At 48.1% G+C, this 26,807-nt stretch overlaps 2 protein-coding genes across 5 annotated transcripts in view; one reads left to right on the top strand and one right to left on the bottom strand.

The window, feature by feature from the left end:
• INTS11 (integrator complex subunit 11) overlaps positions 1 to 13,675 on the bottom strand; it is a 33,456-nt gene extending 19,781 nt beyond the window's left edge. Inside the window, exons 1-2 of one of the 3 annotated variants that reach the window (XM_029577949.1) lie at positions 13,658 to 13,675; positions 380 to 579 (exon numbers count right to left, since the gene is read on the bottom strand). In XM_029577949.1, coding sequence (XP_029433809.1) covers positions 380 to 407 — 28 coding nt within the window. In that variant the 5' untranslated portion in view covers positions 408 to 579; positions 13,658 to 13,675. Of the gene's footprint in view, positions 1 to 379; positions 580 to 1,798; positions 1,921 to 13,657 lie in introns of those variants that run through there. The other 2 variants (XM_029577947.1, XM_029577948.1) reach the window with 2 other exon arrangements.
• On the top strand, positions 2,210 to 8,849 carry CPTP (ceramide-1-phosphate transfer protein). Of its 2 annotated transcripts, XM_029577952.1 has the most exons (3): positions 2,210 to 2,324; positions 3,645 to 3,775; positions 4,670 to 8,849. In XM_029577952.1, the coding sequence occupies exons 2-3, from the start codon at positions 3,651 to 3,653 to the stop codon at positions 5,190 to 5,192; spliced, it is 648 nt and encodes a 215-aa protein (XP_029433812.1). In that variant the 5' UTR covers positions 2,210 to 2,324; positions 3,645 to 3,650; the 3' UTR covers positions 5,193 to 8,849. The 2 variants fall into 2 exon arrangements, with proteins under 2 accessions (XP_029433812.1, XP_029433813.1); XM_029577953.1 differs by lacking the exon at positions 2,210 to 2,324 and having other exon boundaries at positions 2,526 to 3,775.
• Positions 13,676 to 26,807: the final 13,132 nt, after the last annotated feature.

Here is a 26,807-nt window from a genome sequence, read left to right as displayed (position 1 = left end):
TGTTGATTTAAGTGTAACACATTTTGATGTCCTTAACTAAATGCATGATCTCAAGTATAAATAAATAATGTGTGTTTAGAAATCTGGAATATCATTTAATAAAGCTAATCTAATAGCCTTAACTCATCCTTCTGTATTTGGGCAGATACATTTTAGAACCCCCAAAGGCTTTCGCACCCTATCAGCAACTATAAACAACTGGTCAGCATAAGCCATTCTTGCCTTTCTCCTTGACAGTTCTTCCTGGGCCATGGCTCCACATATGACATATCTGAGATATTGTTTAAATTATTTCCCATTTGTTTTTTTCCCTTTAGAACACATTTTAAAAGATAAACAACAAAGTCTTTTTCCACTGCATGCAGGGAGCTAGACTCACCTAATGGGGTAACTTTGATCTCAGGCATCTTCTCCTATGAAGGACTCTCTGCATCTATGCTGTCTGTGTGACTAAATCAGTAACACCATAGTTGGTGAAACGAAAACCTGGAAATGATTCGGCTTCCATAAAGTTACTGGCAGTCCATTCTTTCTTGTTCAATATCCCTCAAGGACGCCCTGCTAAGACCATGTACCTTCCTATAAATGACAAAATAAGAGAAAGCATCTTAAAGGTACATTCAAACTTTCTACAAAGTCCTTGCTGTTTTATAGTAATAACGGTAGAAAAGGCCCAAATGGTCCATCCAGTCTGCCTAGCAAACTTATGGTAATATCTGCCATGCAGATTACCCCAAATTTCTCTTAAGAGTAGCAACTGCCGCTACGTGCAGTTATTCCCAAGCCATATGATAACCCATAAAAACAATCTACTGCTAGCAACATTTTTACTGGGTGATAATCCTTCTTGAAAATTCACACAGCCTTATACTTGTGATGTAGCTCCAACATTGCTCTCTGCTTCAACAGCAAGAGACAGAAACCAGCAAGGGCCCCGACTTTAACAGTTTGGGAAACTAAGTATGGGGGATAACTTGCAAGGCAGATGCAACCCCCTGATGATACCTTTATGGGGGGGAGACATGTATGGCACAACTGGTGCTACCATAAGCTTGCTGGGCAGAGTGGATGGACCATTTGGTCCTTTTCTATGTATGTTATATGTGTTTTGCTTATGGACTTGGCCTTAGAAGCAGATGAGCTATTCATCTCAATTTCCCTCCAAACTCTATCCCTGCAAGTCAACTTTTACATGCATCCTCAAATTTCCCTCCAGCTTTCCTTCATATACCTTGTCTAGGATATCAACCTTCAGGGAAAATTCATCCACTTATCTGCAGAACCCAGGTCCCCTCATAACTCTATCCGTTGTCTTCTTTAAGACCCATTCCTTGGTGTTTTTGACGACTCCCACCTGATCCTCTTTAGGATGCAACAATAAGGAATTAATATTTTGAAAGGCATATTCACCAAACTGCATCAAAGGGAAAGTAGGCACATACTTTCCTTTGGTAAATGACTCCACCAAAACTACCCACATACATTTACCCTTGATAATTTGTGTAAATGTTTTCCAAGAAAATGTACATGCATACTTTAGAAAATGCAATCCCCACATCCGAGGAGCACCTCTGCTCACTGCCGGTAGACTTATGTGCATACAGGCCCAATGCACGTAAGTGTACCCACGTAGCAGGCAGGCCATTTTATAACAAGGAAAGCACTGCTTTTCCCACGGAAACGCTTTGAAAATGAACCTCCCTAGGCTGGTGCTCTGGAGCAGCAGCTGGTCATAAACACGTTAGGCCTAAAGTCACATTAATCATAACCACCACCCCCTACTACTTATAGCAGAGACCTGCACTATCACTCACTCCAAAGTTCGCTTTATAACGCGCAGTTCTGCTTGCAGCAGCGTCACCCGGCTTCCGGCTTCCGCCTCCAGCAGGCGCAGGCGCAGGCGCAGCCGCTGGACAAGAGTAGGAAGTGTGTGGGGAAGGGAGTCAGCGATTGGATGAGCTGCGGTAGCTGGGTCTGCGATTGGATGAGCTGCGGTAGCTGGGTTTGCGATTGGATGAGCTGCGGTAGCTGGGTCTGCGATTGGATGAGCTGCGGTAGCTGGGTCTGCGATTGGATGAGCTGCGGCAGCTCGGTCTGCCTTCGCCGGCAGAGCGGAGGATGGGGGGTTGGCTGTCGGCCCTCCTTGCTGGAATATGATTGGCTGTCGGCCTCGCGAGGAGCAATGCGATTGGGAGATTTTTAACGTTTCCCTGCTACTTGTAACTGACGGGGCAGTGCAGAGGTTGAGCAGATGTGAAAATACTAAGGTGCAGGTACTCGAGTATCAGTAGATCACCGGAGCAGCGCGCTCTCTATAGGGGCATGTGAGTGTCTTCCGCGCTCTGTAGGTCCCGGGATCGTGTTGCGCGTACGGGCAGGAGGGTTCTCTCTTTACAGATTACCGATGGACATGGGAGCTGGACGGATGTCGAGTACCGAGTCTCGGTTATGTGCACACGGGGATGGGGGGGGGGGGGGGGGGGTGGTGGGATACATTAGGCTGTTTTATTCTTCGTACCTAGATGCAGAGTGGCGGGGAAGGCTTATCTTGTATTTGTGCGCGCAGATAGATCGATCTGGAAAGCGATTGATAAAGATCAATGCATGAAATATATTTGATGTCATTTGTGGTCACCCGGAAGGCTCTGAATGGATCCTTTCCGATTCCCATGAATGAATGAATGAGCCTTTAGCCTTGTCCTGCCTGTGTTACAGCCTCGCGTCTGAGCCGGCGGTGGCTCCAGGAATTCTTTACAGCAGTCGCTGCCATGTCCATACCACCGTCCAGCTTTGCACTCGGCTGCCAGGCGCTGGACTGCCGTCCTGTCCACCACTTCCGCCTAGTGCTTATAGCACTGAACCATCGCGCCTTTTGTTTCCAGCTTAGCTCTGTTAAGGAAATTTTGAATTTTTAACCCATCTGTTGCCAAAGTAAGGCTCAAGGTGGCTTACGGCATTTTTAGAATTCAGTTACAGTACGTCCCTGACCCAAAGGTACCTGAGGCAATAGGAGGTAAAGTGACATGTCAAAGGTCACAAGGAGTGGCACTGGGAGAAGCCCTGGTTTGTAGCCTGTTGCTCTAACCACTGGACCCTTCCTTAGCCCTGACAGTACCCGTGGGCTTATTCTTGAAGGATCTGATACACACGCGCACGCACGCACGCACGCACGCACACACACACACACACACACACACACACACACACACACACACACACAGGCTTAGGCCTGTAACTCCACTTTCAAAATGTGAGCTAATGTCTGCGGGTACTTTATGAACACAGACCCTATCTCTGATAGTTTTGTATAAAATCTAATACCAAATATTTAAACTGGACTTTGCTTAGGGGTTCGAAGTGTATATGACAAAATGTAGGTTGTCCTAATGGTTTGCTTTAAGTAAGGGCTGTCGCCAGCCCTGAATCTTTTGTCCAACTGCCATTGCCTGTTCTGGTTGAGCCTCATGCCTCTCACAGGTGTGGTTCAGCATGTGGCCAGACGGGCTAATTAAGTGATGCAGCACCAAGGGATTCTGTGAGTAAGACAGGTACCGTGGTACTCGCCCATTCTCACCGGGTGAGCCACAGCTATAACACATTTCCTTCTCATCTTAACATTAAAGTTAATTGTTTTTGAGTTGCAGTTCAATATGACGGATGTGGAAGAAAAGTTCTCCCTGACAGAGGTCCTATCCAGCTTCAAGGTCTGCTTGGGGCAAGAGAATCAGGAGGTGTTTGTGGATCACTACATCAGCGGCTGGAAGGGCCTGGTCAGGTGCGAGTGATTATTTTGCTTCCTGCAGGGAAAGGCCTTGTGCGCCCTGCTTAACTTGTAATTCCTGTTGAAAATGGTCTTTAGCATCTTGGTTATTACTGTCTGAAAGCTTCTTAGCAGAGTGGTGTCTGAATCACAAATGACAGTTTCATCGAAGGAGCAAATAGGCAGCCAGCTGGGCTTAGGTTACACTGCCGTATTTGTGTGCATGGTTCTTGTACTGGAACAGCAAGGGGCACGCAGGGCAGAATTAAACTGAGCGCTGTCAGGTCCATGCATTATCAGTGTGTAAACAACTTAAGTCCAAACTGGGCGCACGTCTTTTGAACACACGCACATCCATCTCTCCTGGGCGCTCGATGCCAGAGGCAAGTGAGCTGCTGCGCTAAAAGGGACGCAATGGATAATTTGTGCATCCCTAGCGCTCTGTGTCAGGAGACGTGGCTTTGAGCCCACAACAGGCTGGCCAGGGCTCCCTCCCCGCCCCTGGCAGAGCTGTTCCCAATTGGTCCTTTTCACTGACACTTGCCCTCTCAATGTTTGTCATCGTGGGGTAATAGCGAATAGCCTCATCTACATGGAATTTGCATGTGATGAGCACTATTAGCCATGTGTTTGATTGGATACGCGTTTCGGACACGCCAGTCCCGTATTGTATCGGGGGTTATTTTAGCATGTCCAATAGCGCGTTGCCTGGTGTGCTAGCCTCAGCGCACTATATTGCATCAGTCTGTGTGTGGGAAAAGTAGGCATCTGTCTGCACTAACATAGCCTCCCACGTTCTCAGGTTCCTTATTCCCAACTTTTCTCAGATTTTCAAATTCATGTTGTATCAGAGTTTCTGTTTATCTTGGTAGCAATAACAGCCTTTGAATTTTGCCTTTATTGCTCTAGGTTCATGAACAGCCTGGGCACAATCTTTTCCTTTGTGTCAAAGGATGCGGTGAACAAAATTCAAATCATGGAAACCCTCCGTGGCAGCAGCAGTAGGGAGCAATATCGAAGTCTTCAGTCCATGGTGGTGTACGAGCTGGGAGCCAACCTGGTGGACTTGAATAAACGGGCAGAGCATCCAGACTCGGGCTGCCGGACCATCCTGAGGCTGCACCGGGCTCTGCGCTGGCTGCAGCTTTTCCTGGAGAAGCTGAGGACTAGCAGCGAGGACAGCAAGACCTCTGTCCTGTGCACCGATGCGTACAACGCCTCCCTAGCCAATTACCACCCTTGGATCATTCGCAAGACGGCTACGGTGGCCTTCTACGCTCTGCCAGCTCGGAATACTTTCTTCGAGGTGATGAATGTGGGCAGCATCGAGGATGTTGTGGCCATGCTGGGAGAAGCAATGGGCTATGTCACCAGGGTCTATGACATCACCCAGCAGTTGTATGAGCAGCACAATTTGCTGGATTTACCTTGAAGCACTTCTGCAGTGCTGGTGGTTCCCTTGTGATAGTCAGACAAGCGGGATCCCTGGGCATGGCTGCCTCAAGGCTCAGTCTTCTGGTTCCAGTTCCTTTCTAACCCGCTAAGCATCTGCACAGACAACAGATTATTTCACTCTGACTTTATTCCCTCTCGTCATGACATCAGCAGTCGCTTGTTGGATTGATGATGTCATTGCTGACACACCTTACCTCCAGCCTCAAAATCCTTTCATGTAGCAGAACTGAAAGGGTAACAGAGACAACTCTAAGACAAGCAGAAGCTAAAGAACATGTGAGCTGGAAGTCCCCAGGTTTGGCTCACACATGTCTCATTTTCACAAAATGGCTTTTAGCTCCCTGAAGATATTTTTTCAAAAGTTAGTGGTTTGCAGGGCAAAGAGAATTAGGTTTGATTCTCAGGTCAGATCTTCCATTCTCCAGATAGCCCAGGGCTGGGTGGGAGGCAGAGGCAGCGCTCACAGCCCTGGGAGTGGGAAGGGGGTGGGCAGATTTAGGGCCTGTGATTGCAGGTTCCTGAAGGAGCTCTGGTGCAAGGCCCCAGCTGAAGACTGTGACGACTGGAAGGGATAGAAAATAGGAGGGAAACCCCCCCCCCTATAATTGCGAATAAAGGCTCATGGTGCTGGATCCTAGCCTGGTTCTGACTTAGCTGGAAGCCCAAATGAGCAGGAGGAAACTTCCAGGTGAAAACAAAATAATTAGAGGGTTGCCAGAAGAATCCAGAATCGTCAAACAGGGCACCTCCTCCCCCTATTAATGTTTCCCTGGGCCAGCATGGTGCATCGCCAAACAGCTGCCCTGACTGGAGAAGCCTTTGAGCCAGTGAAACGAAGGCATCACCTTTCATTGCAAGAACAGCTTTGCAAACTGAGTTTAATCTTAGGAGAATGGAATCTCCTAAGCCACTATGAACTTCCTCTTGGTGGACTCTGTTTTCATGCTTACTCATTTTCGATAATTTCCAGATTCAGTTCAGACTTACAAATAGGAAGTAAAATTCACAGGAAGTGATGTCATCAGATGCAATGTAGACTTTAAATACTAACCTGGATTCCTGCGACACCACTGCAATTCCAGTGCAATTTTGCACACAGTCCTCCAGGCCTGTACTGTAGTTTTATTGTTGAAGATGTAACGAGTCCATTAAGGGGTGTAACGTCTGTCTGTCCATCCACGGCATCAAGCAGTCAGCAGGAACCGTGCAGACATAGGGAAAGAGCAGAACTGTGTGCAAGGGGCCTGAAGGTGCACTGCACCATCCCTTGAGACTGTAACATTTCCACTGATGGGGCCAGACACACACCTAGTATCCAAGCGTCTTTCAGTGTCATTAGCTGGTAATTTGCAGTGATGCTGTTTAACAGATAACAACAGACTCTTTCTTGACTCTATGCACCAATCCTGGTAGATATATAAAAGAAGGAGCTGGAGTTTTCTCTGAGAGCAGATACTGTAAACCGATTTCTTGCACCATTAACCATACATACAGTCAGCGGATGAGCATGGTTAAGGGTGATCTGATATTCTGAGTTTGTGCGTCTGTGCAATCTGCTTGCATTGTGGAGTGAGGCTGTTCCTAGGGGTGGGTGAGAGGGGCAACTGCCAGGGTGCAAATTCCCTTGGGAGCAGGAAAATGATTGCAGTGCAAATGTGGGGCCGCAGTGGAAGAAAATCCAGGAAAAGCGCTGGGGGAAAGAGGGAATGAGAACTGAGGAGCAGAGAGGAGTGGGGATCAGGGCAGAGGTAGGAGACCACAAATAAGTTTGCCTGCCCAGAAGCCAAAATGCCTCATTACAATTGTACTGCAGAGTATAACGTTGGGATCTGGGTTCTAACACCAATACTGAGCTACGAGTTGCATTTAGAGGCAACTGGTGCTGTTCTGCTTAAGTAATGCAGTGAACCCAGGATCAGCTTCAGATGCCAAATTGGATTGTGCTATAGCGACAGAGAATTTAATGCCCTTCATAACAGAGCTCAAGCCAAGATTAGAAATCTGGAGCCAGTAAGAGAGACTGATTCAGCTATGTGCTCTAGCTCCAAAATCCACAGCAGCTTTGCTGTTAAAACTGACTCGGATACCGAGTTCCATCAACTAGTGGCTATTTCAATACTTGGTTTTCAAGGTTTCTGCCTTCCTACCCTGGACACAGTGTGCCTGAGCTATAGTCCTGGTAGGTCTGCAGGAAAAGCCACTGCAGTGTTCCTTCATATAATTAATGAATCTAGAAAGTGCAGTATTTTCATAATAGGAACATGGAAAAACTGTTATTTGATTTTAGACACAAAGGGAACATGAACTGGAATACCTTAAAAAGTAAACATGTCAGGGAGTATTGTGTCTTCCTCTTGTCTTCTGTTGTATGGTTAGAAACTGGTGTCGTCTGACACCTCCTAAGCTATGGCTGTCCTCACATGAAAACTAGAAACAAATGCAGAAACTGAGGTTTGCACTGAAAAGAAGTATGTGAGACACAGTCATGAGACAGAGATCCTTTTAAATAAAATGCAGTCTACTCTCAGGGTAATTCTCATGGCCAAAGATTTTCCAGCTGCCACTCAACAGCAGCTGGGTGTTTTTGGGGTTTTTTTTTAAGATTAAGGAGGAGAATGCTGAGTAAGAAGTGTGTTGTCAGCATTTTATGAACACCTTGCACACCATCCTGTTCCCACGTGTGTCAAGGTTCTACTCAGACATTCAACCACAAAATGTAAAACAGCAAATGTAGTTAGCATTAGGCAGATGTTTCTTATCAGCTGTAAAGTATTGGGGTAAATCTGATATTCTGTGCACATTAGACCAAGGGTCCTCGGGCCTGGCTTTCAGGGTAAGCAGGTTTTTAGGTCCTATGCATGTAAATACTTCTAAATATTCATTGTGGATGCCCTGAAAATCTGCAGCCCTGGCTGAGAGCCCCTTGCGTATATCCAGGTGGCGTTGTAGATTCATCAAGGCTGGATGTACTTGAGTATTTCATAAAATGTGGCGGGTGCTCATAGGGACCCCCGAGTAGTAAAGCACACAGAAGCTGCGCCATACAAACGTTCAGTGGGAGACTTGGTCTGAGAATGATGGGGGAAGTTTAAACATCTTCCTGAGGCTTATTCTGGGGCACACGGTGGTTTTATTTGATGGGCAGTTTGTAAGTAGTTTGGATCAGAGATGGGGCGAAATGTAATCCAACCCCACTCCTCCCGTAATCCAAGTATTTCCCTGATGCAGTGAGGACCCCTCTTACACATCAGGCTCTTCTGTGTCATTTAGAATTGAATCCTTGTCTAACAATCACTTTTTTATCTCTGCAATGTCTCAATCTATCGTGCAGCGCAAAATATAATATTAAGACTCCTCAGCCCTGACAGAGCCCCTAGTTGCCAAAGATGGTTTTTTTCCTAGCCACAAAGTGGGAGAAAGCAAACGAAGGTCAGATTGCCTGAGCAAAGTGTATGCAGTGGAGTACGTTCTGTCTCCTGGGCTCCTACCCTAGCTGAAGGCATTTCATGTGTCACTGAGAGTTTGTGATGCCATGCTGAGAGAATATCGTCTCTTGTCAGAGTGTAATCTGTATCAAAGTCAGTCAAGGTGAGCAGGGTACTGTTTGGTTCAATAAAAAACTGGATTACTGGTAGAGAAAAGGTGTTTGTGTTATTTATCCTACTTCCCATACCTGTTCTGGTTTACTGAGCTTATTTCTTCAGTAACACAGGCTTCAATGTTACTGGCAGCCACTCGATCAATCCCTGTCTCTTCATCTTCGATCCCACCAAGTTGAAAATCCCCCCTGGCTTTCCATTTCCATACAACTTTCTCCTTAATTAAAAATAATTTATATTCCACCCTGCCCGGACAAGTAGAGCAGGGTGGATCACAGTTTAACACACAAAAAACAACATTTCTGACCTGTATAACTAACAAGAACATAACTCGTAAAATTGATCAGCTAGAACCAACCTCCGAATGCTTGAGTGAAAGAAAATGATTACTGTGCTTTTAGGAAACAGCTCAGAGCATCCGTTTCATGAATCACAATGGGCACAGCCTGCCACAAGATTGGGCTGATTACAGAGAAAGCTGCTGCCCGGTTGAAACCAAATGCACATCAGCCGGAGAAGGAACTACTAGCAATGTTTTATCTGCGGATCTCAGTACGAGAACAAGAACTGAATTACACGACAGCAAGCATGGGGGCACAGAAAGGGCTGCATTTTATAAATTGAGGGAATTACATAGGCTGAAGTACATTCTTTCAAGCAGTCATGGAGGCCATTGCACCGAGTGCAATAAATTATTGTAATGCGCTCTATGTTGGACGACCAAAAGAAATCACCTCCGTGTCCTTCCGATGGTGCTAAAGACTGCCGTCAGGTTAATCACTGGGAAGCTGTGTGAGGAGCAGGTCACCCCACTATTAGCCGAGCTTCACTGGCCTACCCTTGATGCACAGAGCCTATTTCAAGGTGGTCACTCTTGTTTGCAAGGCTTTGAGGGGCCTCAGTATTTAAAAGATCTTTTGGCATCTTAGCTCCTTGGGTCCTGTCATGAATCAATTTCTAGTTAGTATGCAAAGCAGCATTAAATGGGAAAGTGTGGAGCAGAGCCACAAAGGGCTTCTCTCCGCAGTGCTTTGGAAAAGAGTTTAATGTGCAGGAGAAGCGGCTCCGGGACAGACTTTAGAGGCTGTGCAGGAATAATAGGTCCTGATGGGAGAGAGGGAGGCACTGGGGAGCAAGCCACAGATGCTGGGGCTTCCCTTGGACAACAAAATCAGCCTAATTAGAAAACCAGGTCAGCGAGGGACCTGATATCATTAGGGCACTTTGTGTCCCTGATGTGCTTTTAAAGATGGATTAAAGCAATAATCACGCCTGGGTCTCAGTGGATGCTGGCACTGCTCTGATGCACTTATTATAATCTCGCTATATGGTTTTAAAGGGGGGGGGGGGGGGGGGGGGGGGGAGGGAAAACTGTCGCTCACTGTAATCCTCTCCCTTCCTTCCTCTGCATCCTGGAAACCTATTCATTTGTGACTTATTATCGCCGATGCGTTTGCCTGGAGCGTGGGGGATGCACGAAACAAACATGGTTTTATTCACGAATGTAACTGCCTGCCAGCATCATGCAGTGGTAACGGGATGGAAAGGAGAAAGTTAAAGCTGCTTAGCCTTTTTTTTTAAACCAACGAAGGCCTGGTACAGAGGCAGGGAGTGTGTGGCTTCCTTCCATCTCAATGAATCCTCTGTTTCCAAGACCAGTGGCTTTCTCAGCTAACATTTTCAAATCTCTTTCTTTTCAAGGTACAATAAAAAGTAGAAGTCTTATAAAACATGCAGGTCCTCAGGTAGCCAGGTCTCTCTGGCTGGTTAGGCAGGGTCCTAGAGGCCAGACGTTTGGGCAATGCTCATGCTAGTACTGATAGCGATTTAGTTACTTACGGGAAGGGATGTACCAAATGGAGAATTTGCTGCTCATCTGCCCAAGATGAATGACTACAAGTGAGGAAGGCCAGAACCTGTCCTGGACAAGGACTGATACCTTACAAGTGGTCACGCTCTGCCTGGCAGCTTAGCAATGTGGACAGAAGAACTGCCACACTTTCTATGTTACTATGTTATTCTGACCTTTTATACACTTTCTCCAAGGATCCCCAAGCATTTCTGAGGTTTCCCACATTTCCAAACAATAATGAAATGAAATATGTCACTGAGGAGATGACAGACTCCAGCTTCCTCCTCCCTAATGTATCCCTGGGTGCTGACGGCTCTGAAAGCTGTCATTGAGCTTCAGGAATTACGTCCACCTTGGGCTTTCTAGCATTGCTAGGGGGTTGAAGCTCAGAGTCACAACATTTGTAGGGCTGCCCAGTGCACTGTGAGGAAAGCTGTGCTCTATTAAACAGTTCCTTCTGTATGAAAACCGGCTGTGCCACCAAATAAGCACTGAATGCTGGTTACCATCTTTTTTTGTTGTGATTTTGTACAGAAGCTTGGACATTCCCTCTCCCTTCCTCCCATTCCTGTCCCCTGTGGGGAAACCCCCAGGATGCTTTGTCCCTGACTCTGATCTGCTGCAGTGTTTATGGCTTCCTGTTGTAGCTGATCAGGCTGCTCTGCTCCTTCCTGTCCTGCTTGCTCTTCTATCCTTTCAGATCAGACGTGTATTAGACATGGCCACCAGCCGGCCCAAGACTGAAAAAAGGACCATATTGTCTTCCAGACCTGGTCCCCCTTATACCTCAGCCCTTGTTCTGAAACGTGGAAAGAGCCGTCCACCAGCAGAGGCCACGCAGGATGGATCTGTTCTCCTCTCTGCAAGCTTTCCTTCATTTTTCTTGGTTGAGCAAGATGTACTCAAGGACTGAAGGATCAATTCCACTTCCATCCCTGTTGTCTTCTTGTGGTGTCCATGTCCACTCTCATTCCATATTCCCTTCTTCATGTTGTGTTGGTTGTAACAGAACCGAAGTTGGAGACAAGATGGACCTTTGGTCTGACCCAGTAAGATCATTTACATTCAGATATATGGGGAGCCTCCCATTTGGGTTGCTTTACTGTGACTGATACTATGAAAAGGAACATCGCATAGCAGGAGACGTGTGGGTTTTGCTGTGGGGCTGTCTGCTAGGAAGTTCACTGAAAAATAATCCTGAAGAGGTTAGCCGGGCTCGGATGAGCACCCCCTCTCAGCCAGCCTCGGGGATTCTCCCCTACCCCCATTTTGTGTTTGTTTGTCAGGGTTACTCTTTGCCCTTTGGCTGGACGAGATGGGGCTTTATTTCTCTGCTGTGGTCCTGTTCTATCTCCCCAGTGAGGCAGACATTCAGACAGTCTCTGTGGTATATAAGGAGTCAGGCCAGCGGTACAGAGAGAGAAGGCGGCATGGCTTCTCTGGCTGCGGTGCTCGCCTCTCTGGGCACCTTACTGCGCCAGCCCGCCTGCTGCCTGGGCTGGAAGCTGCAGGGCGAGTTCAGGCTGCCTGGAGACTACACGCTGGGCGCTCTCTTCCCCATCCACTTTGGGACCAAGACCTTCCACCCACCCTACAGACCTGAGGCAATGCACTGTGAGGGGTAAGGGCAGGGGGCAGGGAGGCAGGACAGAGGATGGCACTGAGGGGTAAGGGCAGGGGGCAGGGAGGCAGGACAGAGGATGGCACTGAGGGGTAAGGGCAGGGGGCAGGGAGGCAGGACAGAGGATGGCACTGAGGGGTAAGGGCAGGGGGCAGGGAGGCAGGTCTGGCACTGAGGGGTAAGGGCAGGGGGCAGGGAGGCAGGACCGAGGATGGCACTGAGGGGTAAGGGCAGGGGGCAGGGAGGCAGGACAGAGGATGGCACTGAGGGGTAAGGGCAGGGGGCAGGGAGGCAGGTCTGGCACTGAGGGGTAAGGGCAGGGGGCAGGGAGGCAGGACCGAGGATGGCACTGAGGGGTAAGGGCAGGGGGCAGGGAGGCAGGACCGAGGATGGCACTGAGGGGTAAGGGCAGGGGGCAGGGAGGCAGGACAGAGGATGGCACTGAGGGGTAAGGGCAGGGGGCAGGGAGGCAGGTCTGGCACCGAGGGGTAAGGGCAGGGGGCAGGGAGGCAGGACCGAGGATGGCACTGAGAGGTAAGGGCAGGGGGCAGGGAGGCAGGTCTGGCACTGAGGGGTAAGGGCAGGGGGCAGGGAGGCAGGACCGAGGATGGCACTGAGGGGTAAGGGCAGGGGGCAGGGAGGCAGGTCTGGCACTGAGGGGTAAGGGCAGGGGGCAGGGAGGCAGGTCTGGCACTGAGGGGTAAGGGCAGGGGGCAGGGAGGCAGGACCGAGGATGGCACTGAGGGGTAAGGGCAGGGGGCAGGGAGGCAGGTCTGGCACTGAGGGGTAAGGGCAGGGGGCAGGGAGGCAGGTCTGGCACTGAGGGGTAAGGGCAGGGGGCAGGGGGCAGGGAGGCAGGACCGAGGGGGTCTGGCACTGTGAGGGGTAAGGGCAGGGGGCAGGGAGGCAGGTCGGGCACTGAGGGGTAAGGGCAGGGGGCAGGGAGGCAGGTCTGGCACTGAGGGGTAAGGGCAGGGGGCAGGGAGGCAGGACCGAGGGGGTCTGGCACTGTGAGGGGTAAGGGCAGGGGGCAGGGAGGCAGGTCGGGCACTGAGGGGTAAGGGCAGGGGGCAGGGAGGCAGGACCGGGGAGGTTTGGATTTTACAGTCTGAAGATTTTCTTCCCTGTTATCCTGCAAGGTACTGACATTTCTATCGCTACCTCTCTCTCTATCCACCTTATCCATTTATACTCTGCCTTTCTCCAACCAGCTTTCCACACATCATCTCTTATTATTATTATTATCATTATTATTAATTATTATTATTATTATGTTACCCAATTACAAGTAGTTCTGCTCTGTTTCTCTGGTGGAAACGCCCGAGGCGGGGGGCAGTAAAGCGCGGGCAGAGTGCGGCGTTGGCTCTTACCTCGCAGGGGGAACGTCTGCTGCATTCGCTGCCTCTTTAAGCAGCTGAGGCTGGAAAGGACCCGAGGAAGGAAAGGAAGTGCTCAGCTCCCCCCGGGACTCCGCCCCTGCCCTGCTTGTCCCCGCCCCCCGCCCCCATTGCTCCGCCCACGAGGCGTTTCCACCAGAGCCGCGGGGGGGGGGGGGGGGCACAATGCGCGGGCAGAGTCCCTTCGTGCAGCCTGTTTAACGCTATCTCCAAACTTCTAATTATCATCTGCAGTTTCTTAAACTCGATCCAATAGACTGCCCTTAGTATAAACTAAAAGAAAGAAAGAAAGAAATGCTGCTGCAGACTCATCCTCCGCACAGTACGTATGAATCATGGACAATATAGAAAATCTTTAAGGATTAAAAGTATATATTATAAGAATCAAAAGATAAAAAGAACAAACAATAATGCATTCGTTAGTAAATATTCAATGCAACAAAATCGATGCTCTGAAAAATTGTCTATTCTTGACCTTTTTTTGATTAACATTCAAGCCTTAACAAAAAAATCTGTTTTGATTGCTGATATATTGTATGAAAAAAAACCTGATTTCTTTGCGATTACAGAAACTTGGCTGAGACCCACTGACCATGTTCTTGTAAACCAACTGTCAAACTCTGATTATGATATTTTCTCTTCTCCAAGAGCTCAACGCAGGGGGGGAGGGGTTATGTTAATTATAAAGAAAGATTTTAGAGCTAAGATAGCTATTTCCATCTAATCTTCCCAGTCCATATGAAATCATGTTACTTGAATCAGATCAATTACAGATTTGTCTATTATATTGTCCCCCAGGCCTCCTGGAGCATAATATCTCACCTTTGTTAGAATTCTTAACAACAATGTAAACCGAGGTGATGTATATCTATACGTACCGCGGTATATAAAAATCTCCAAATAAATAAATAAATAAATAAACAAATATTAATTCAAAAAAACCTTCTGTTGTTCTAGGCGATTTTAATTTGCACATGGATGAGACCCCATTAGATAGTACCTGCTTCTTATTACAAGAATCCATGTTAGCACTAGGCTATAAATTATCTACCATTTTGCCCACACATAAAGCAGGCCAGGCCACTCATTAGACTTGATTTTTACTAATTTTGAACTCTGTAAAAAATATCACTACTAAGGTAACTCCAGTCCCGAGGTCCGATCACTTCTTAATGCATTCAGAAGCTGAATTTGATAAACCCATAGTTGCGATGGATGATTCCTCTAAATTAATAACTATACAAACTCAACCAAAAATAGAGGATCTAATAAATTAATTTAATGACATCAATGATAAGATCAACTCCAAGACAATGTCTGCTAATGAAGCTACGCATATATGGATGCAAGAATCAGCCAATGCAGTAAAAAAATTAACTACCACTATAACAAAAAGAATTAAACCCAAAACTATTCATAATCCCTGCTACAACAAAAGATTAGAAAAGACAAAAAGAGAACTAAAGAAGTTGGAAATTAAATGGAGAAAAGCTAAAACCCCCACAAAATTTAGGAATTTATTGATTCGCATTAAACTGCTACAAAACAGATATTGACAGTGTTAAAAAAGAATTCTATAAAAAAAAAAATAAAAAATTATTTACATAACCCAAGAGCTTTATTCACAATAGTCAATAATCTGATAAAATGTCAAAATGAAAAAAATGTATCTTTATCAGAAGATAAATGTAACAATATTGCACTCTTCTTTAAAAATAAAATCGATTTGTTAAATTCCAATATTAAGGCAGCCGTAACCTGTGAAGTAAAAATGCTGAAAAAAATAGATTTAGAATGGAACAATGTTGAAATGACATCCTCTCTTGAATTAGAAACTTTAATAAAAAAAACTCAACCCCGCCAAACACCCAATTGACTGTATTTAAGTACCCTTAAAACCATCGTAGAAACCATTACCCCGCTGTGTCGAAAATTGTTAACTTATCTTTATCTGAAGGTTTGTTGCCAGAAATTAAAACAAAATGCTATTATTAAACCTATATTAAAAAAAACCTAAACCTGATCCCACCCAATTAAATAATTTTAGGCCCATATCTAACTTATCTTTTTTAGCCAAAATTATTGAAAAAGTTCTTCAAAAACAACTCGACAACTTTTTAGAAGATAATAACATTTTATTCCCAAATCAGTTTGGTTTTCGGAAAAATTTGAATACGGAAACTCTTTTAATTGCTCTTACAGATACGATTTTAAGGGGCTTCGACGCAGGACAGAGTTATTTTTTAATACTTTTAGATTTATCCGCTGCGTTTGATACTGTCGATCACGCGATTCTAATAAACCATTTAAAAGAAATCGGGATTTCAGGGACAACCCTTTTGTGGTTTGAATCATTCCTTTCAAATAGGTCTTTTCAAATTAAAATTAATAACTCTTTTTCAGATAAATTCCCAATTCAGGCAGGTGTACCTACATTATCTGCCACCCTTTTTAATGTCTATGTTTTACCTAATTGTCACTTATTAGCAGGGTTAAGTTTAAAATGTTACATGTATGTAGACGATATACAGTTTTTAGTACCCATTGAAGAATCTATTGAACATACATTCAAAATTATTAACGTTTACATTTCCGTGATAAAACAAGTATTACAACAACTGAAGTTGATATTAAATATGGATAAAACGGAAATTATTTTAATAGAAAGAAAATGCAGTTACAAACATATCCCGGATTTAAGGCTTGAAAATAATGTCATTATATCTCCATTATATTTTGCCCGAGATTTGGGAGTAATTATTGACACAGAACTGAATATGAGAAAACATATTGCTACGAAATTGAGGGAAGGATACTGTAAATTATTAACACTGAGAAGGTTAAAAGTACTTCTGGATCATCAAAATTTTAGAACTGTTCTTCAATCTCTCATATTCACAAACATAGACTGTTGTAAAACTCTTCTTCTTGGCTTACCTGCTTCGACCATTAGACCACTTCAGGTGCTACAGAACTCAGCAGCTAGAGTCCTGACGGGGAAAAAGGAAGTTCCACCATATTACCCCAGTGTTGGTTTCTCTTCACTGGTTACCCATTAGCTTTCGAATACAATATAAAGCCGCTTGCCTAATACACAATTTGATTTACGGAGACAGAACTGAATGGCTGAATTTATCCCTAAAAGTACATGTACCACAGAAGAACTTAAGATCTGCAAATAAGGCCCTGCTAACAATACCCACGATAAGATCGGCGAGACTGAGTCAGGTGAGAGAGCGTGCATTGTCGTTAGCAGGAGCCAAACTTTGGAATAGTCCTCCAACAGAATTGAGATTAACAACAGACAAGAAAAAGAAAAAAACCCAGACTTAAAAGCCTGGCTATTTAAATGCGCGTACATGGAAAATGGCCCATAGGCTTTAAATACATACACCTAGACTCCAAATGGCCAGATACAGGTTTACATGAATGCTTCAGATTTCAGCGACAGGCAGAACTTGTTTTATGTTACTTATTTTATGTTATGTTTTGTCATATAATACTTATGCTGTTTATTTATTAATCTGTCTTAACTTTTTAGCTCTGAATAATACCTCGAGGAATAGCTTTATTATTTTACTAATTTTAATTTCTATCTTTCACAGCTAAATACTTTATTAATTTGCTTTTAAAAATTTTAGCTGTTATCTTTTATTGCTGAATTTATTGTATTTTCATTATTTGTTTTAACTGTAAACCGCTGTGAAGGCTAACGCCAATGCGGCGGTATTGAAAATCAATAAACTGTAAACTATAAAGGTGACGTAGAGCCGGTCAGCCTAAGAACCCAGAAACAGTGTCCATGCAATGGTTTGTCCGCCTATCGTATGGTGGCTGTCAGTTCTGTAATCTCTCCCTGTAAAGTCAGGCGTGGGGTTCACAGTGCCCCTGCGTTCTGGGGTCCTCTTGCGGTCCGGTGTTGCTCAGAGGGGCATTTTCAAATCTGCCTGCCTGCCCTTGCCTCTTTCCTCAGCCTGCAGGATGAGAAGCTGCCCGGTCCCCGGGTGCTTCTGTCACAAGGGCATCTAACGCTCTTCTACCTGAGCCTTGGGTAGAAACCGGGGGAGGGAATGGCTACTGAAAATTGCCCCAGTCTCTCTTTTGTTTTATCTGCACCTCTATCACATTCTCATCTTTCTAGATTGTGCTTGAAGTCTGGGATCTGGGGGGATTCTCCCTCCATTGTCTGCGCTTTTGATTTACTTCAGTGAGATTGCTCTTACTGAGGATAATAAGAGCCTTTGTCAGGTCAGGGGCACTGAGACCTTCCCTGCATTGCATGTCATCCCACCTAATTATTATTCTCCTTTCTGATTTCCCACCCTGCCACCAGGCTGCCCTTCAATTTGCAAGGCTACCGCCACTTCCAGGCCATGAGATTCGCCATTGAGGAAATCAACAACTCCAGCTCTCTGCTCCCCAACGTGTCCTTGGGCTACGAAATCTATGACGACTGCTACGAGTCTGCGGGGATCATGGCAACCTTCAGCTTCCTCACCGCTCCCCCGCTCCCATACGTAAAGGTTGGGGAAGACGCTGGGAAGTACTGTCCCAGGGTGCTGGCGGTGATTGGCCCCACTGTCAGTGACACGGCGCTCATCACCTCCAACATTCTGAGCAGCTACCATCTGCCACAGGTCATTTGCCTTTTGTCTAGCCTTGGTTCGTTTACTTTATTTCTTCATGCTCAACAAGTTTTTCCCAATGTGAGCTCTCTAAACCAAGTCCCCTTATGCCCTTATAGTAGACCTTCAAGCAGTGCCTTCTCTCAAATCTGGAAATAGCCAGAAGATCAGTGGCTAAGCTAAATAATGTTGTAAGTGCAATGGGAGAAGAAGGTGAGGCTCAGCCCACTGCAAATAATACTGTGCTGCAATTCATGTTACCAACCACAGCAAGGCTAGGGAAACCAGCAGCAGGCACCTGTGCCCTCCAGCTGCCCTGTAACTCAGGTCAAACAATGCCTTCCCATAATATAATCAAAGTTACACAATTATTTAATCAATGATGGAAGTAATTTGCTCTCTTTACTCACGCGGTCACTGGCGCTATCGACACTGCACCTATCTGGGGGGTAAGGCGATGATGGTGCATCTCCGGATATAGTCTGACGTAATCCTCTCTTTGCCTGCAGGTTAGTTACAGTGCAGCTTCGGAGGCCCTCAGCAATAAACGCCTCTTCCCTTCCTTTCTCCGAACCCTGCCCAGTGACCTGCTGCAGGCAGAAGCCATGATTGCCCTCCTGCAGGAATTCAGCTGGACCTGGATTGTGGTCATTGGAAGCAACACCGAGTACAGCAGGAAAGGGAAGCAGGTCCTGATGAAGCTGGCTGCCGGCCGGCGCATTTGTGTGGCCTACCACAGGACCCTGACCCAGGTGGCCACCGACACCCCCCAGGTCCTCGACACGGTCGCCAGGAAGAATGCCAACGTGGTGCTGGTCTTCGGCGAGGCCAGCTTTGCTTTCGACTTCTTCAGCACGGTGGCGGCATCTAACGTGACCGGGAAGGTCTGGATTGCCAGCAGCGTCTGGGCCACGGACAGGAGGGTCTCCGAGATCCCGAACCTTCGGCAGATGGGGACAGTCCTGGGGGTCACCGCTCTTCCCGGGAGCATGCCGGGCTTCGAGCAGTTTGTCTCAAGAGAAGTTTCCAAATACTCCCAGACTGGGAGCGCTGGTGGAAGCATTGCGGCCAGCTGTAACCAGATGTGTGAGCGATGCCAGTCACTGGCTGCTGCAGATGTGCTGGATATCCCTGAAAGGCGCACCTCGTTCAGGACCTACGCGGCAGTGCATGCGCTGGCGCGGGCGCTTCATCGAACACTGAACTGTGACTCGGGAGCTTGTACTGAGGCGGCTCTGTGCCCCTGGCAGGTGAGCGTCAGGACCGGGACTCGAGTTCAGATCCCACCACGTGGCTCGCCCGGTGTGACCTGGAGAGCGTTCCCTATCCTCTTTGCTGTTAAACGCTTGGTTTGCTTTCCTTAATCTTCATTTTATTCACCTCTGGGCTGAGGAAGGAACGTGGATAGCATTTGCCCCAGTTTCTCCCCGGGGGTGGCTGCATTATTATTTTTGTAGCTCTGGAGGTGATTTTGGTAAGGGTTTGCTTGTAGAAGATGCAGTTTGAATACGAATTCTTTGCCAAACTGATCAAACAAGAAATGCGTCACAATGTAAGCATTAGAGGCCAGGATGTATTCCCTCCAGGCACAGATAGGAGAGTGACTTTAGATTTTCATTCTTGTGGTCTAATTTCTCATCTCTGATCCAGTGACCCTGGGCATTTTGGGGACTCTCCGTTTCAGATATTCAGACACTTTTCCGGAGTTTAGTTTCTCCTCAGTTAGGGAAGGGTCTAGTTAGTGTAGTATGGGGGAGGGGAGGGGGCAAAGCCCTGTGAGCCGACCCCACTGGGGACGCAGTGGCCAAATCAAGAAATGTTGTCCACCCTGACACACCTGAGCTGACTGCCATCCTTCTGATCTCTCAGTGTCTAAGCAGCAGTCAGAATAAAACAGAGAAGCTCCCCCAGTGTGCCAGGTCTCTCCGGGGCTGGGAGAGATGATCCTCTGCCTTCCCCCTCACACTACCCCTGGTGTCTTTTCAGCTTCTGGAGCCCCTGCGGCAGGTGAACTTCTCTCTGCATGGAAGGAGGATCCATTTTGATGCCAATGGTGATATGCCCTCTGGCTACGACATTGTGCTGTGGACCTGGAGCCATGGGAGAGCCTCGTTCCAAACCATCGGAGTCTTCAGCGCCCAGTCCCGACAGCTGGAGGTAGACAGCAGCGAGATCCCCTGGCACACTGCAGACAGGATGGTAAGATGGCAAAGCATCTCAGAGGGGGCAGACTGACAACCTTTCTTCTTTCCTTCTTCTTCCCCGTGCCTTGGGTCCTCTGGAAGTGTCCATTCATATCAGGCTGGAGTGAGGGCGGTGGGGGATGTCTGGTGGCACAGGTACAGGAGGCACAGGTACAGGTGGCACAGGTACAGGTGGCACAGGTACAGGTGGCACAGGTACAGGTGGCACAGGTGGTGGATGTCTGGTGGCACAGAACGTGCTGCCTCCTGTACCTGTGCCACCAGACATCCACCACCTGTGCCACCTGTACCTGTGCCACCTGTACCTGTGCCACCAGACATCCACCACCTGTGCCACCTGTACCTGTGCCACCTGTACCTGTGCCACCAGACATCCACCACCTGTGCCACCTGTACCTGTGCCACCTGTACCTGTGCCACCAGACATCCACCACCTGTGCCACCTGTACCTGTGCCACCTGTACCTGTGCCACCAGACATCCACCACCTGTGCCACCTGTACCTGTGCCACCTGTACCTGTGCCACCAGACATCCACCACCTGTGCCACCTGTACCTGTGCCACCTGTACCTGTGCCACCAGACATCCATCACCTGTGCCACCTGTACCTGTGCCACCTGTACCTGTGCCACCAGACATCCACCACCTGTGCCACCTGTACCTGTGCCACCTGTACCTGTGCCACCAGACATCCACCACCTGTGCCACCTGTACCTGTGCCACCTGTACCTGTGCCACCAGACATCCACCACCTGTGCCACCTGTACCTGTGCCACCTGTACCTGTGCCACCAGACATCCATCACCTGTACCTGTGCCACCTGTACCTGTGCTTCCTCTGCCTGTGCCACCAGACATCCACCACCTGTACCTGTGCCACCTGTACCTGTGCCACCTGTACCTGTGCCTCCTGTACCTGTGCTTCCTGTACCTGTGCTTCCTCTGCCTGTGCCACCAGACATCCACCACCTGTACCTGTGCCACCTGTACCTGTGCCTCCTGTACCTGTGCCTCCTGTACCTGTGCCACCAGACATCCACCACCTGTACCTGTGCTTCCTGTACCTGTGCCACCTGTACCTGTGCCACCTGTACCTGTGCCTCCTGTACCTGTGCCACCTGTACCTGTGCCACCTGTACCTGTGCTTCCTGTACCTGTGCTTCCTGTACCTGTGCCACCTGTACCTGTGCTTCCTGTACCTGTGCTTCCTGTACCTGTGCCACCTGTACCTGTGCCACCTGTACCTGTGCCTCCTGTACCTGTGCCACCAGACATCCACCACCTGTACCTGTGCTTCCTGTACCTGTGCCACCTGTACCTGTGCCACCAGACATCCATCACCTGTACCTGTGCCACCTGTACCTGTGCTTCCTCTGCCTGTGCCACCAGACATCCACCACCTGTACCTGTGCCACCTGTACCTGTGCCTCCTGTACCTGTGCTTCCTGTACCTGTGCTTCCTCTGCCTGTGCCACCAGACATCCACCACCTGTACCTGTGCCACCTGTACCTGTGCCACCTGTACCTGTGCCTCCTGTACCTGTGCCACCTGTACCTGTGCCACCAGACATCCACCACCTGTACCTGTGCCACCTGTACCTGTGCCACCTGTACCTGTGCTTCCTGTACCTGTGCTTCCTGTACCTGTGCCACCTGTACCTGTGCCTCCTGTACCTGTGCCACCAGACATCCACCACCTGTACCTGTGCTTCCTGTACCTGTGCCACCTGTACCTGTGCCACCTGTACCTGTGCTTCCTGTACCTGTGCTTCCTGTACCTGTGCCACCTGTACCTGTGCTTCCTGTACCTGTGCTTCCTGTACCTGTGCCACCTGTACCTGTGCTTCCTGTACCTGTGCTTCCTGTACCTGTGCCACCTGTACCTGTGCCACCTGTACCTGTGCCTCCTGTACCTGTGCCACCTGTACCTGTGCTTCCTGTACCTGTGCTTCCTGTACCTGTGCCACCTGTACCTGTGCCTCCTGTACCTGTGCCACCTGTACCTGTGCCAGCAGACGCTTGGCACAGGTACAGGAGGCAGTGTTAGGAACATTGGATGGGAGGGGATCGTGAGTGTTGCCTTAGTACATTCTCCTCTCGCCCGAATGCTAGAAGACCAAAGGCGGAAGACTTAAATGACAAGGTCCTTATCTGCTCTGTCACTGAGCAGGTCCCAGTCCCAGCTCTGCCCCCGACTCTCACTCACTGAGCAGGTCCCAGTCCCAGCTCTGCCCCCGACTCTCACTCACTGAGCAGGTCCCAGTCCCAGCTCTGCCCCCGACTCTCACTATGATCTTGGCCAAGCATCTTCGCCTTATTGTTCTTTTACTTTATGCCCCGCCAGTAAGAGAAGAATATTCATTTTATACCATGCGGCCCAGCTCCCAAAACGCAGCCAGACTTCCCACCTCAGAGCTGACTGATGAATGTTTCTGTCATGAAATGATTGGAAAGCACTTCTGGACCCTGAGAGGATGGAAGGCCCTCCCTCAATATCCCAGCTTAGTATTGGTGACCCGACTAAAGGTGTCTGAGGAGGAGGGTAGGAGTGGTCTCAGAGGGAAGAGCAATTTCTGTGCTGCCCCTTTAAAGCAGCTCAGAGGAATAAACCACTTCCCTTTAGGATTCTCCTATGAGACTGAACTGCTCTTCCTACACTGGGAGGATCACATGGGGGTGCAAGACCTCCAGGCACCTGCAGCCATTTACCTGCAGCTTTATTTAAGACCTGTTTGTAACTAGTTTGCAAGTTCTGCTCATATTTGGAAAATGCCTGGCAACCAGGAAACCCAGATTCCAGTCCAGTCCCATTTACTGCCTGGGTGGCACTGCTCAGCTCTTTGGGGCAGCCGCGTTTGGAGCTGTGCAATTAATCTTATGTGGCACTGAATTCTGTAACAGTGCTACAGCTTAGGCATAATAAAAAATATTACTTTTATTATAGGGACCTTCGTTTTCAGTTTTTATATTTTATTTTCCTTGGAAATTTCAATGTTAGAACTAAAGAAAGAAATCGGTGGAAGAATGACGTTTCCACTGCTTTTTCTCCTGTGCATTATATCAAAGTCATTTTTCCACTCACCTCTTTTGTTACAACATTGAAATTCCCAGGCAAAATAGAATATAAACTGAGAACAAAGGTCCCTGCTTTATTGGTAAGAGAAGAGTTGCACATATTTGCTCACTGAATGTGCATCGTAGCAGGGGAGCAGCATGCTAGGGCATCAGAAATAAAATGTGCCAAAGGAAACCCAACAGAACAGTTGCACTAGGATAACAAATGTCAGGGAGTGCCATCTTTGGGAAGTACCAAGGCCTCTTACTCTGGGCTCAGGGGAAGGGACTGGGCACTGTCACGCAGAACGTCTGTCAGAGCGGCAGTTACAGGGAGTGGACGTTACTACTAACTGGGCAGACTGGGTGGACCTTTGCTCTTTCTTTGCCTTCGTGTTGCTATGATTGGAAGCCTGGCTCCTGCTCCCTGAGCTGGCCGAGACCTGGGGCTGCTGTGAAGGCAGAACTCACAGCCCCTGGAGGGGAGGGAGCCTCAGACATCACTCAACGGAAACACCTAGTGCCTAGAGCCAGGTTTAGGAGGGGGCCACAATCTATGGCCCCTGACCCGGGGCTGTCACTATGATGACGGGAGGGAGCTGGGAGATAGAAATATCGGTGAACCCTTCCCCCTTAGGTAGTTGTGACTGAAGGTCATGAAAGGAAGCCCAGCGAGTGCTTGGCTCTGCTTTTCTGTTCCCAGGTCCCCGTGTCGGTGTGTTCTGAGGACTGCCAGCCCGGACAAAGGCGGAAACAGACAGGAACCCACTTCTGCTGCTTCCTGTGCCTAACATGCCCCGAGGGAACATATGTGAACCAGAGCTGTGGGTACCAAAAATACCCCATGTAATCTCTTCCCTATGATGACTGGAGCTGGGAGAGGCTGCAGGACAAATGGCTCCCTTCTCTGGGCTTACCAGGGAGCTCTGCCATTAAGGCCTCCACTGTAGTTCAGAAAAGGGACTTTTGGGGCAAACACAATGTTTAACCCTCCTACTGGAATGCCTGCCAGTGAGGGAGGTAACAAGTGGGAAAATGGTCAGTTTATGACCAGCTAAAGGGGGATTTCCCTTCTTAAAGAGGGGGGGACTATAGCAACCGTATTTCACTAAGATGGTTTCAGTCACGGCGCCCACAGTCTGGGCCTGGTTGGGAATGGGCTGGAACTGGAGCATGGGGAGCGGGGAGGGGTGCGGAATGGGCGCTTTCCCAAAATGCCTTCCATTCTAACCTCATCACTTCCCTCCCTTGTAGACCCTTACGAATGTCAGCCTTGCCAGAGAGACCAGTGGTCACATAAAGGAAGCCCCGTTTGCTACCAGAGAGCCCTGCATTACCTGCTGTGGGATTCCAGCATCTCAATCGTGTTGATGACCTTCTCATCCCTGGGCCTCCTTGTGCTTCTAATGGTCTCCATAATCTTTTACAGGAATCTGGACACCCCGGTGGTGAAAGCCGCAGGGGGCAGGCTCTGTTTCCTGATGCTGGCTTTGCTGACTGTGTGTTATTGCAGTGTGTACTGCTTCCTGGGAAGGCCCACCACCCTGTCGTGCATCCTACGCCAGCTACTCTTCCCCTTGAGTTTCACAGCCTTCCTGTTCTGCCTTCTCTTCCGCTCCTTCCAGATTGTCTGCATTTTCAAAATGGCCTCCAGGCTCCCTAAGTCCCTCAGTTACTGTATGAAGCCAAACATTCAAAACCTGCTGCTTGGAATAGGTTGTTTGTTGCAAGCACTTCTGTGCTGTGGGTGCTTTGCAATGGGCTCCCATCTCCCTTGGTTGGACTACCGTTTTAGAGAAGCCATCATCCTGAAGTGTGGCCAGCAACTCTTGCTGGCGGAGATCACCCAGGAAGCCTTCCCATGCCTCCTAAGCTGCTTGTGTTTCATTTTCTCATTCGTGGGGAAAGACCTCCCCAAAAACTACAACGAAGCAAAGTGCATCACAGTGGCTGTGATCATTTACTTCTTCACCCTGGTCTGCTACTTCTCGGTCCACGTGGGGGAGAATGAAAGATACAGCACCGTACTGCAGGCCGCCTGCTTCCTGGTCAGGCTGCACGGCGTCCTGGCAGGCTACTTCCTACCCAAGTGCTATATCATCCTGTTTAATCCCAAACAGAACACAACCTCTTACTTCCAAACTTGCATACAGAACTATAGCATTTCCTCCAGCAGGACCTGAATGCATAAAATGTACTAGGACTATCTGTTAGTTCATTTATCCTGGCAAAAAGTTAATGTATGAAAAAGAGAACTCTCACAGGGTGCACAGATCCTTCTTGGTTAAGTTATATTCGATCATTTTCTGCATTGGGGATACCCTGTAAAGTAGACTTGTTTGGGGTTTAGTCTTGATTTATGTAACACCCCAGCACAGCCAGTTTTGCAGCGGGGCAGGGATTTGGGGGGGGGGGGGGGGGGGGCTGATTTTCCCGGAAATGGGCTGCAACTGAAAAGGGGAACCTCTAACTTTGGTGATAAGAACAAGTGCTGTGAGCGCCAGTGAAGAAAAGCGAGCTGGCGTCCCGGGAGCAGCTCTGGATCAAGCATGCTTAGACTAGAACCGATAACGCCATGGGCGATGGACACGGGAGGAGGCAAAGCCCCTGATAACAAAGAGTCTGCCAGCATTTCCCAGCAGAGAGCCGAGTTACAATGCCGGCACTGGACCGCTTCCTTCTTTTCAGCTCTAAGCTAATGTCTCTTTGTAGGTCTGCACTGTAAGAATAAATCCTTACATTCTCCTTTCCACCTCTTCACTGTGCTTGAAAAGATAAACCAAAGACATAAGAACATAAGAACATAAGAACATAAGAACATAAGAAAATGCCATACTGGGTCAGACCAAGGGTCCATCAAGCCCAGCATCCTGTTTCCAACAGTGGCCAATCCAGGCCATAAGAACCTGGCAAGTACCCAAAAACTAAGTCTATTCCATGTAACCATTGCTAATGGCAGTGGCTATTCTCTAAGTGAACCTAATAGCAGGTAATGGACTTCTCCTCCAAGAACTTATCCAATCCTTTTTTAAACACAGCTATACTACCTGCACGAACCACATTCTCTGGCAACAAATTCCAGAGTTTAATTGTGCGTTGAGTAAAAAAGAACTTTCTCCGATTAGTTTTAAATGTGCCCCATGCTAACTTCATGGAGTGTCCCCTAGTCCTTCTACTATCTGAAAGAGTAAATAACCGATTCACATCTACCCGTTCTAGACCTCTCATGATTTTAAACACC

This window comes from Rhinatrema bivittatum, chromosome 15 (assembly GCF_901001135.1).
Source record: "Rhinatrema bivittatum chromosome 15, aRhiBiv1.1, whole genome shotgun sequence".
Lineage (NCBI taxonomy): Eukaryota > Metazoa > Chordata > Amphibia > Gymnophiona > Rhinatrematidae > Rhinatrema > Rhinatrema bivittatum.
Note: the sequence above shows the minus strand (reverse complement) of the source record. Positions and strands in the feature narration are given on the sequence as shown.